This window comes from Papio anubis, chromosome 7 (assembly GCF_008728515.1).
Source record: "Papio anubis isolate 15944 chromosome 7, Panubis1.0, whole genome shotgun sequence".
NCBI lineage: Eukaryota > Metazoa > Chordata > Mammalia > Primates > Cercopithecidae > Papio > Papio anubis.
Genome location: NC_044982.1, coordinates 106,186,985 through 106,199,074, shown reverse-complemented (window position 1 = coordinate 106,199,074; position 12,090 = coordinate 106,186,985). Strand labels below are relative to the sequence as shown.

General features: G+C 39.1%; 1 protein-coding gene across 6 annotated transcripts in view; it reads left to right on the top strand.

Annotated features, from left to right (window-relative positions):
- The window catches only part of LOC116268620 (ADAMTS-like protein 3), a 128,850-nt gene that overhangs the window by 28,464 nt on the left and 88,296 nt on the right, over nt 1-12,090 (top strand). For all 6 annotated transcript variants that reach the window (XM_031668420.1, XM_031668417.1, XM_031668418.1 and 3 more), the window contains exons 3-4: nt 3,611-3,803; nt 3,918-4,097. In XM_031668420.1, coding sequence (XP_031524280.1) covers nt 3,611-3,803; nt 3,918-4,097 — 373 coding nt within the window. The remainder of the gene's footprint in view (nt 1-3,610; nt 3,804-3,917; nt 4,098-12,090) is intronic.

Sequence of the window (12,090 nt, the reverse complement as noted above, 5' to 3'; positions counted from 1 at the left end):
TTAAATGAATTGGGAAGTTTTCTCTCTTCTTACATTTTTTAGAGAGTTTATGTAAGGCTGGAATCGTGTATGCGTTAAATGTTTAGTTCACCAAGGAAGCCATGTGACATGGAGTTTATTTTTAAAATACTTTAAATTACAAATTTAATTTAATAGATCTAAGACTATTCCGATTTCTCTTCATTTGTGTGTTAGTTTTGATAAGTTGCTTTTTGTAGGAATTTTTTCAGTTCATGTAAATTTTCAAATTTATTGACAATGTTTTTTATTACTTACTGTACTTTTTTTATGCCAAAATGTCCCCCCTTAAATTCCTGATTTTATTATGTGTGCCTGCTCTCTTTTTTCTTCACATTTTATCAATAATTTATTAATCTTGTTAGTCTTTTGAAAGGCCAACCTTTTTTTTTTTTTTTTTTATTTGAGACGGAGTCTCGCTCTGTCGCCCATGCTGGAGTGCAGTGGCCGGATCTCAACTCACTGCAAGCTCCGCCTCCCGGGTTTACACCCTTCTCCTGCCTCAGCCTCCCGAGTAGCTGGGACTACAGGCGCCCGCCACCTCGCCTGGCTAGATTTTTGTATTTTTTACTGGAGACGGGGTTTCACCGTGTTAGCCAGGATGGTCTCGATCTCCTGACCTCGTGATTTTAGACAGCCTTGCTCTGTCACCCAGGCTGGAGTGCAGTGGCCTGATCTCGGCTCACTAACACCTCAGCCTCCTGGGTTCAAGCAGTTCTCACGTCTCAGCCTACCAAGTAGCTGGGATTACAGGCGTGCACCACCACATCCAGCGAATTTTTGTATTTTCAGTGGAGATGGGGTTTCACCATATTGGCCAGGCTGGTCTTGAACTCCTGACCTCAGGTGACCCAACCACCTCGGCCTCCCAAAGTGATGGGATTACAGGCATGAGCCAATGCATCCCGCCAGGACCAACTTTATGTTTCATTTTCTAATTCATTTATTTTATTCTCATGTTTATTGTTTCCTTTCTTCTACTTTTTTGGGGTGTAATTGCTATTCTTTTTTTAACCTCTTGAAATTATTACTTAGATTATTATTGTCAAACTTTAAAAATATATCATTTAAGGCTATTGATTTTCTTCTAATCATGGCTTTAGCTAAATTCCACAAATTTTGACAGTTGATGTTTCTGTTAATGTGCATTTAAAAATACTATTTACTTTCCCTTGTGATTTCTTCTTTGACCCATGGGCAATTTAGAAGATTACAACATAATTTCTGAGTATTTGGGGTTTATCTAATTTAGTTCCACTATGGTCAGAAAATATTCTGAATTAGTCACCTCATACTGCCATAACAAAATACCATAAGGGTGGCTTCAAAGACAGAACTTTGTTTTCTTACAGTCTGGAGGCTGGAAAGTCCAAGATTAAAGGGTTCAGTTTTTGGTGAGGGCTCTCTTCCTGACTTTCAGACAGCGGATGTCTTGCTGTGTCCTCACATGGTGGAGAAAGAGCAAGCTCCCTAGTGTCTCTTTTTACAAAGGCACTAATCCCATCATGTGGACCCCACCCTCATGTCCCCATCTAATCCTAATTACCTCTCAAAGGTCCCATCTCCAAATACTATCATGCTGGGGTTTAGGGCTTCAATGTTTGAATTTGTTGGTGACACAAACCTTCAGACCACATCACAGACCCTGTATTGTTTTAATCTGTTGATTAATTTGCTTCTTTTTTACTAGAATTTATACTTTCATTTAGGATTTAGGATATATAACCACATGCAAAAGTTTGCTTTATATATATTTGTCAGCTTTTCTGTTCAGATCTTTTTTAGCTTTATAATATGCATAAAATAAAATGTTTTCATCTTCTTATTTTGAAACATTTAAGATAATATGGGAATTCACCTGTTTCTTGAAAATTTGTAGGACTTGACCACAAAACTAGTGAGGTCCAGTCCCTTTCTTGAATGGAACTTTCATAGTTCCTTAGAAGGTTATCTATTTTATCCATATTTTCAAATATATTATTAAATCCCTTATATTCTTATTAATGTCTGCCTTGTTAATATGCCAAGGGTTTAGCGAAGTATTTTAAAGATTTTAAATTTTTTAATTTTTTTGTCCATTTTTCCTATACTTAACAGCTCATGCTTTTTACAAGTTTATGCTTTATATTTAATCTCCATACTTGTGTGATTATTATATATCTTCATTGTGAAATTTTTCCTTCATAAATAAAACTTTTATTCTTTTGTCCTATTATATTTGCATTAAATACTATTTTTCATTTTCTTTTTATTTACACAAGTAGAGGATGTTTATAATAGAAAATTAGAAAAGAGAAAAACTGAGAATCATTTTTAGATTAAATACTAATTAATTTTTTCAGAGAAATAACATTTTTTTCTGATATGAGTGCTTATTGTAATAAAAATCAGAGAAAAAATCAGCAAGAATAAAGAAAATAAAAATCCTATAGTTAGGTATCATCACTGGTAACATTTTAATGTATAATTATTCAGACTTTTTTCTGCATGCATTTATAAATGCATAAAAATAGGCTTATACTCTACAAACTATTTTATGACCTGCTTTTCTTTTCTATTAAAAATATATAATGATTGTATTTCTATGTTAATAACTATACATCTACTTTATTATTTTAATGGCTGCTAGCATTGTGCTGTATGAATGGACAATTATTTTCCGCTTTATTGTTAAACATTTATATGATCTCCTTCCATTTTGTAAAATGTAATTCAATTTAATATTTGTGTGTGTGCTATTACAAACTACCCTAGAGCCAGCATCCTTTTACGAACATTTTAAACATTTAAAAATGGTTTCCTCATGATGTATCTCTACAGTAACTAGTGAAGAATTCATGTTTGCTAATTAAATATCCACAAGTTAAAATAACCATAATGTGTAATTTTTTACCCATCAGATGGGCGGAGACTTTTCTCAATGATATTCTCTAGTGTGATTATGGGTATAGGCAACTAGGTGTTCTCAAATGCTTCTGGTGGGAGTGTAAATTGGGAGAATCTTCCTTGAAGGCAACTTGGAAATATGTGTCAAAAGCAGCTGCCCTGGTTTTTCATTTTTACAGATGTTTTATGAGAAAACCTGATTTTTCCAAGATCTTATTGGAAAGGAATCACATTATATATATGTTGTAAATCCAATCCTAACATAAAAGAATTTTCATAGGGATATTCCAAATAATGAAGCCAGGTGCCCTGAAGATTTCCTGAAGTGTGCGTTTAAACATTTAAAATTTCTTTTGACACCTATATAAATCATCATTGCCTTGGGACTCCATTCAAAACAAAACCAGGATTTTGTTTTTGATATATAGTGGTACCAAGGACAGGATGGGAACAGATCTGCTGCTTTTTACTCTGGACTTTCCTAAACGGGTAAGATCTTTAAACACTTTCCTGACATTTCTTGCCTTTAAATACTATAGCTCTGTGTTTTAATTGCATATATTGATGGAGATGCTGTGACTGTAGAATCTGTACACAGGGTGTGACGTCTGGAAGCCCAGAGGAGAACTTCACGTTGTTCGTACTCTGATGGTTGCACATTGGTTTATTGGACTGTTCAACTTTCCCCACTTGTTTTCTGTTTTAGGTGGCACATGGGCTCTTGGGGGCCCTGCTCAGCTACCTGTGGAGTTGGAATTCAGACCCGAGATGTGTACTGCCTGCACCCAGGGGAGACCCCTGCCCCTCCTGAGGAGTGCCGAGATGAAAAGCCCCATGCTTTACAAGCATGCAATCAGTTTGACTGCCCTCCTGGCTGGCACATTGAAGAATGGCAGCAGGTAGGGCAGACTGGCCACTCCAGGGCCCTCTGTGATTATGATTGTGAGAGGCCCTGCACTGCACTAACACAGAGTAGGCCAAGCCTGCCATATCACACCCTCTTGTCTTCTTAGTGTTCCAGGACTTGTGGCGGGGGAACTCAGAATAGAAGAGTCACCTGCCGGCAGCTGCTAACAGATGGCAGCTTTTTGAATCTCTCAGATGAATTGTGCCAAGGACCTAAGGCATCGTCTCACAAGTCCTGTGCCAGGACAGACTGTCCTCCACATTTAGCTGTGGGAGACTGGTCGAAGGTAAGGGCCAGGCTCAACTTTACAGTCCCTTCTTTTCTGCCCCTCCTTTGTTTCAGCTTCTAAATATTTCCACAAGGTCAGGCTGGAACTAGTGTGAGATGAGTAAGGGTCCTAGGGGGCCACATTTAAGGAAGTGCTCACTCACTCTCGGGGTTGTGCAAGTGCTATAGTCCAGGCCCGCACATGATGATTCATTTCCAGTTTTTACTCAGTATTATTCAAAGTGTTCTTACTATCTTTCTCCCAAACCAGCCCCTTCTTTTGGAACTACCAGGATCATAGTATCCCAGGATAAACTCAAAATCACTTTGGTTCCTCTCTTCCTTGTGTCCTCCCATGTGGAATCATTCATTAAGCTCTGTCATTCCAACATTCTGAACATCTTCCATGCCTTAACTTCCTCTATGTTTTGTCACTGTTAATTTTACCCTTCATCATGGTAAGTTTGAATTAGTGCAGTGAGTAGAATTCTAGCACATCGTTTCAGTGCTGGCAGGGCTTGACCCAGTCTAGTAATGAAGCCTTATTTTTCAGGTGGGGGAAATTAAATCCCAATAGCTGAAGTAAGCTACCTAAGCTCCCACAGCTGGAAAAGTAGCAGAATCCACTTGTTTTGACTTTATTCCAAGAGTTCTTTCTGTTATATTACACTGCCCACTTGATCTTTCTGTATTACTCTCCCATCTCCAGACTAGCTAACATCCCACAGTGTTCCCATCACTGTGTCCATCAAGTCTCCAGCTTGTTCAGAATCTTCCATCAGTCTGATTGCTTGCGAAATCAAGTGCAGTAGTCCCTGTTTATTCACAGGAGATACAGTCCAAGACCCCAGTGAATGCCTGAAACTGTGGATCATACTGAATTTTATATATCCTTTGGTTTATTTTATCTGATAACTGAGAAGACTACTTAAGTGACTAATAGGCAGGTGGCATGGATGGAATGATTCATGTCCTGGGCAGATGGAGTGAGATGGTGAGAGATTTCATCACATTACTCAGAATGTCATGCAACCTAAAACTTACAAATTGTTTATTTCTGGAATGTTCTATTTAATATTTTTGGACCATGGTTGACTGTGGAAAGCGAAACCATGGATAAGAAGGGACTCTGGTATATGTTCCCCAGAAGAGCTGGTAGGGCCTTTCTTGCACTCATGGCTCTCTTACTCCAGTCCTTATTCTTCTTCCAGCCCTTTGCTCCAGTCTTGCTGCATCCTTAACATCTGCAGGCTGAGATTTTAGCACAGATTCAAAACAGATAAATTAGTTGTGTTATTGGTGTCTTGTAACCTCTAGTCACTGCCACCTGGTGTGTATCTTCTTGGAGTAGAGACCCAACCCCAACATCAGAAATAACCTCAAGAAATAAGGAAGGACAGTGAGTGACATTCACAAGCTGCTCTGAGTCCTAGATTCAGTGCTGGGCATAGTCATGACCTGCTCCTCTCATCTCATCCTACAATAGCCCCAGAAGCAGATGTTATCTCCATTTTTATAGATGAGAAAACAGAGGTTCATTCAGATTAGGTAACTTGCCCAAGAACACAGATAGATTCAAACCCAAAATTATTATACATGGTATACACTCGTCTTTTATGCAAGAGAAAAGGCTTTTGAGCCCAACAGACCCATGCTGGTACCCCAGCTCTAAAGCCTAAATCTGGGTGGCCTTGTTAAATACACTTCACCTCTCTGAGCCCCCATTTACTTTCGCTAAATGCAATGGTTCTTGTGAGGATAAGGTAAGATATTTGACATGGCAATGTCTAGTGGAGTAGACTCTTTCCATCGCCCTTGAGAGAAGGTCCACATTTCTGGCTGTAGGTTGGATTAACAGTATTTCTGTACGTATATCCAGATTGGGATTTTTCTCCAGATTGGGATTTTTCCTGTTTTAACTGTCTAGTTCTGTTAAGTGCTAGTATTTTAAAACTGTCTTAACTGAAAACCTACAGGTCATTATCTTCAGTCAATGCCACTGAAGGTCTACATAAACATTCCCTTCTGAGGTTTATCAGAAGAAGCCTAAGGAAAGAGATGAACCCATCTCTCCAGGGTCTGCAGAGCAGGAGTTGCCCTAGGATCCAGCCACCAATACCCACTTCCTCTGTCCAACTCACAAGCAGCTGGAGACAGTGCCAGTGGCCACAGCTCTCCCCGGAAAGTTGCCATACTATAGGTAAATGACTTGAGGGACAGGAGTCCCTCCTGCAGTCTGGTCCTAAACAAAGAGAAAGGACTGATCCAGGTGAGACCACCACCCCAAAGGAGGGTGGGAAGGACAGGTAGAAGTCTGTCTGGAGAGCTTTGTGTGCAAAAGTGGGTTAGCTTAATTTTCCTCCTACTTGCACAAGGAACAATAGATGGCCCAAGGAAGAATCATTCTTTTGGGAATTCCTTTGAGACTAGGTCAGGCAGTAGGGGCTGGGCAAAGGTGTTAGAGAGGTGGGTAGCCTGGGTGGGCTAGTGGGTAGGCAGTATTTATTCTATCACCTAGTTACATCACCCAGTTAAGCCCCAAGAGTGAAGTCTTACCTTGCCCCATTGTCAGGAGAGGTGAAGGATCCAGTTACTGTTTCCGTAAAGTTAGGAACAGAAGGAAGCACCACACTTTTGTGAGGAGGATCTTGCATTGTGAATGCGTGATTCTCCTTGCTGCACTTAGTGTGGCCCAAGGACTAGTCAAATTGACATCAGTAGGGAACTTTTAAGAAATGAGGAATCTCAAGTCCCACCCAGACCTAAGGAATCAGAGTCTGCATTTCAACAAGATCCCTGGGTGTTGTAATGATACACTTGCAGTGTGAGAAGTGTTTCCTTACCTGCCTCTCATTCTTGTTTGGGTGGGTTAGCCCTTACATGTGTCCAAGGTAGGAATGGCTCGGGGTAATGACTTCTTTGATCAAGTGCTGCCCTAGCCTAAAGAGAAGAGGCAAGAAAAGGGAGGAACAGCAAAGGAGCAGATGTCGAGGAGAAACCAGGCAGCTTGTTTCTGGATGCAGCGAGGGAGCACCTAGAACCACTGCCAAGCCCTAAAATACCCCACTTTGCTTCTGTCCTTGCTTCTCTCCTCTAAGAACAAACAGGCCTTCACAGTTCTATCCTGTCTTGTGGAACAAATGGTTGTCACTGGCATTTTAGAGTGGAGGCTAGTGGTGACATCACCACTTTCCTCCCTGTTCACTCTCTCAGTGAATAACTGAATTTACAATTGCCAGTTGCGTATCACTAAAGTAACACCATTGCACATCTATATGGGCCCGCTTGTGTGTCTTTGCTCTTGTGGCTTTCATATCCTGGGTCCAACTGTAAGCTTCCCTCTTCTGTGAAGTTTTCCACTTCCTAAAATCACTCAGCATTTCCCACTTTTAAATCACAATGACCCTAATTTTTATTGTTTTTCAATGGTAGCTCTTTCCTGAGCATCCATATGGTCTTCCCTTCTGGTTTATATTGTCCTTGAGGCCAGTGGCCATGGGATTGCCAACAGATCCTCTGGTTGTCCAGAGCTCTGAGCAAGTAAATACTATTCCTCAACAGTATTTGCAAAGTCAGGGAAAATGCGAAGTGGTGTTGAAATAGTGATCTTTAGAAGAGCTCAGGTCTGCTAACACAGGAGAGGCAGATCATTCATTGGAGGGGTTTTTGTTGAGACAAAGAAGAGAAGGAAACTAAAGAGGAGGCTACCCATGCGAGCTGGTTTGGACTGGAGGATGTTTAGTTTCATAGGCAACCATTCATCAGGGCAAAGAGCAAGCTCTCCTGTGCTCCAAGGGGTCAGCCCAAACTCAAACAAGACACTCTCTGGCTTCCAGTCATGACCTCACATCCAGGAAGCCCCTATCTGGGAGGAAGAGCAAGCATACACACATGCACAAGAAAACAGAGGCAGCCTCAGCCTGTGGACATCAAAAGCCAATGTTGAGGCTTGAGTGCAATCAGGCACACAACCTGTTTCACAGAAGTTTGAGTTTCCTGTTGGATGGAGCTTTCTCCTCTTAGTTAAATTTTCCTCTCATCAGAGTTGCTTTTTTTTTGGCAGAGACTCTGACACCAAATTGCCACCCTTCTTAAAGCTTCCTGCCAAACTAATCCCTCTGCCATGGGATGGCTCACTTGGGGGCAGCCATCCATTTTGTGGTTCTGGATAAGGTCCTTCCACGTTGAACCTGGCCGCTAACCCTGGACACAGAAAGGCTGAGCAGCCACGCCAGAATTTCCATTCTTCATGGAGCCAGGCCTCTGGCCTGCAGCCGGAATCTTCCTCTTCCCTGACACTGGCTCTATTCATGGCATATTTGAGCTCTGTCCATTCATTGGCTTATGAGTTTGCCTTAGTTCCTTAGATCTGGACCAAGCCTTAGGCAGAAAGGAGCCTTCAGTTCTTACACTGCTTTTCAAGTTAGAAGCATTGACTCATATCAGGCAGTCTTCCCAAATGGTGAATTTCTGTGATCCACATACCCCTTGTAGCCTGTTTTGTGTCTCACCTCTTGGCTGAAATAGCCTTCCTTTATTTTCTGTACTTTGATGGAACATTTGATTATTTTGTTTATCTTCACCTTTTTCCTTCATCGTGTTTCTTGGTATTTTTATTTTTTCTACTTATCTGACTATGTCTTTTCTGTTGACTTCTCTTCTTCCAAATCTCAAAAAGCCCAATATTTGATCCATTGATTTCCATTGCTACACTTTTCCACTGTGGTTGATTCTGTGTCCTGAATTCTTTAACTTCGATGGGTGATTTTCAATCTCCAGAAAGTCTCTAACCTTCTAACCATATCTCCAGCTCCCCATCTAGTTTATATCCTCATCGTGGGAAAGCAAAGGGACAGCCTCTTCACCCTCTCCCAACCAGTTCCCCCCACTTCCTGTCTCTGTCGGTGTACCACTGTCTTCCAACACTTATGATCTTCTCTGAGTTCTTCACCTCCTATATTGTTATTCATGTCTGCCAACTCTTCAACTCTTGAACTATTAATATATCTAATATGCTAAGTAAAAAGGAAAATATCCCTATAACTGAAAAATATTATAAAGAACAACTCAAGATATGTCCAGGATACATGGATTTTAAAATATGGCATTCCCTGATTTTCCACAGAATTATTTATTACAACTCATGAAGGAAGTAGTGTGTTGAAGTCAGTTCTTACTGGCCAGTGAGAACCACTTACGATCTCATCCCAACTTGTACTCAGTCACATTGGGTTGATAGCTGGAAATCAGCCATGATAGGAGTATTTACACCACAGAAACTGGCAAAACAATCATGGCTGTTTCCTCCAAGAACATGTTTTGAAACATTTACCAGCACACAAGTGCACAAAAGCTTATTTACACACACACACACACACACACACAATCTTATGAATGAAACACTTTCAGCTTATCGATGGTGCTTAGGATGGAAGTGCCCTCGAGACGTTCCCATCTCTGAGCTCTTTGATACAAAGTCTGAGAAACTTGTTGGGCTTCCTTAAGACATTTTTTATCTTCATCTTCATAATTGGTGTTTCTTGGGGCCAGGAAATATCAGACCTCTGGGTGAAGATCATTCTATGAATCATTATCCTACTGAGTTAATTTCATCTTGATCGAAGGTTGTTGATCCAAATGCATTAACTGTATGTTCAGATATTCTTTCTGTGAATAAAAGACTAGTTCAGCTCTTAAGGTTTATTATAAAACTCTTCTTTTACTCATTTTGATTATGTGGTATTATGAGGTTTTTATTATGAATCATTATGCAGATAACCATTCTTTTTAAATTTTTATTTTTAATTTTTGTGGGTATATAGTAAGTATATATTTTTATGGGGTACATGAGATACTTTGAAACAGTTATGAAACGTATAAGAATCACATCATGGAGAATGGGGTATCCATCCCCTCAAGCATTTATCCTTTGTATAATAAACAATCCAAATTATATTAATTATTTTTAAAAATACAATTGAATTGTTTTTGGATATAATCTCCCTGTTGTGCTAGCAAATACTAGGTCTTATTCATTCTTTCTAACTATTTTTTGTACTCATTAACCATCCACACATCCCTCCCCGACTACCCTTCTCAGCCTCTGATAACCATCCTTCTACTCTCCATCTCCATGAGTTCAATTGTTTTAATTTTTAGCTCCCACAAATAAGTAAGAACATGTGATGTTTGTCTTTCTGTGCCTGGCTTATTTAACTTAATAAATATAATGACCTTCAGTTCCATCCATGTTGTTGCAAATGATAGGATCTCATTCTTTTTTATGGCTGAATAGTACTCCATTGTGTATATGTACCACACTTTCTTTATCCATTAGTCTGCTGATGAACACTTAGGTTGTTTCCATATCTTGGCTATTGTGAATATGGCTGCGGTATACATGGGATTATAGATAGCTCTTTAGTATCTGATTTTCCTTTCTTTTTGGTATATACCTAGCAGTGAGATTGCTAGATCATGTGGTAGCTCTATTTTTAGTTTTTTGAGGAACCTCCAAACTGTTCTCCCTAGTAGTTGTTTTAATTAACATTACCACCAACAGTGTACAAGGGTTCCCTTTTCTCCACATCCCTGCCAACATTTGTTATTGCCTGTCTTTTTGATGAGAGCCATTTTAACTGGAATGAGATGAGATCTCGTTATAGTTCTGATTCGCATTTCTCTGGTGATCATTCATGTTGATCAACTTGTCATATGCCTGTTTGCCCTTTGTATATCTTCTTTGAGAAATGTCTATTCAGATCTTTTCCCATTTTTAAACTGGATTATTAGTTTTTTTTTCCTATAGAGTTGTTTGAACCCCTTATATATTCGGGTTCTTAAACCTTTGTCAAATGGGTAATCTTCAAATATTTTCTCCCATTCTGTGGGTTGTGTCCACTTTGTTGGTTGTTTTCTTTGCTGTGTAGAAGCTTTTTAACTTGATGTGATCCCATTTGTCCATTTTTACTTTGCCTGTGCTCGTGGGGTATTAATCAAGAAATATTTGCCCAGAGCAATGTCTGGAAAGTTTCCCCAACATCTTGTTACAGTAGTTTCACATAATTGAAGTCTTAGACTTAAGGCTTTAATCCATTTTGATTTGATTTTTGTATATAGTAAGAGATAGGAGTGTAGTTTCACTCTTCTGCATATGAATATCCAGTTTTCCCAGCATCATTTGTTGAAGAGATTGTCCTTTCCCCAATGTATGATCTTGGCACCATTGTCAAAAATGAGTTCACTGTAGATGTGTGGATTTATCTCTGGGATCTCTACTCTGTTCCATTGGTCTATTTGTCTGTTTTTATGCCGATACCATGCTGTTTTGGTTCCTATTATCTGTAGTATAATTTGAAGTCAGATAATGTGATTTCTCCAGTTTTGTTCTTTTTGGTCAGGATAGCTTGGGCTATTCTGGGTCTTTTGTGGTTCCTTATAAATTTTAGGATTTTTTTATTTCTGTGAAGAATGTCATTGATATTTTGATAGGGATTGCATTGAATCTGTAGATCACTTTGGGTGGTATGGACATTGTAACAGTATTGATTCTTCCAATCCATGAACATGGAATATCTTTCCATTTTTTATAGTCCTCTTCAATTTCTGTCATCAATGTCTTATAGTTTTCATTATATAGATCTCTCACTTCTTTGGTTTGGTTAATTACTTGGTATTTAATTTTATTGGTAGCTATTGTAAATGGGACTGCTCTCTTGATTTCTTTTTTTTTGATTGTTCACTGTTGGCATATAGAAATGCTGCTGATATTTGTATGTTAATTTTGTATCCTGCAACTTTACTGAATATATCAGTTCTAATAGTTTTTTGGTGGAGTGTTTAGGTTTTACCAAATGTAAGATCATATCATCTGGGAACAAAGATAATTTGACTTCTTCATTTCCAATGTGGATTTTTTTTTTCTTGATGTATTTATTTATTTATTTATTTATTTATTTATTTATTTATTTATTTTTGCCTGATTGCTCTAGCTAGGACTACTAGTACTATGT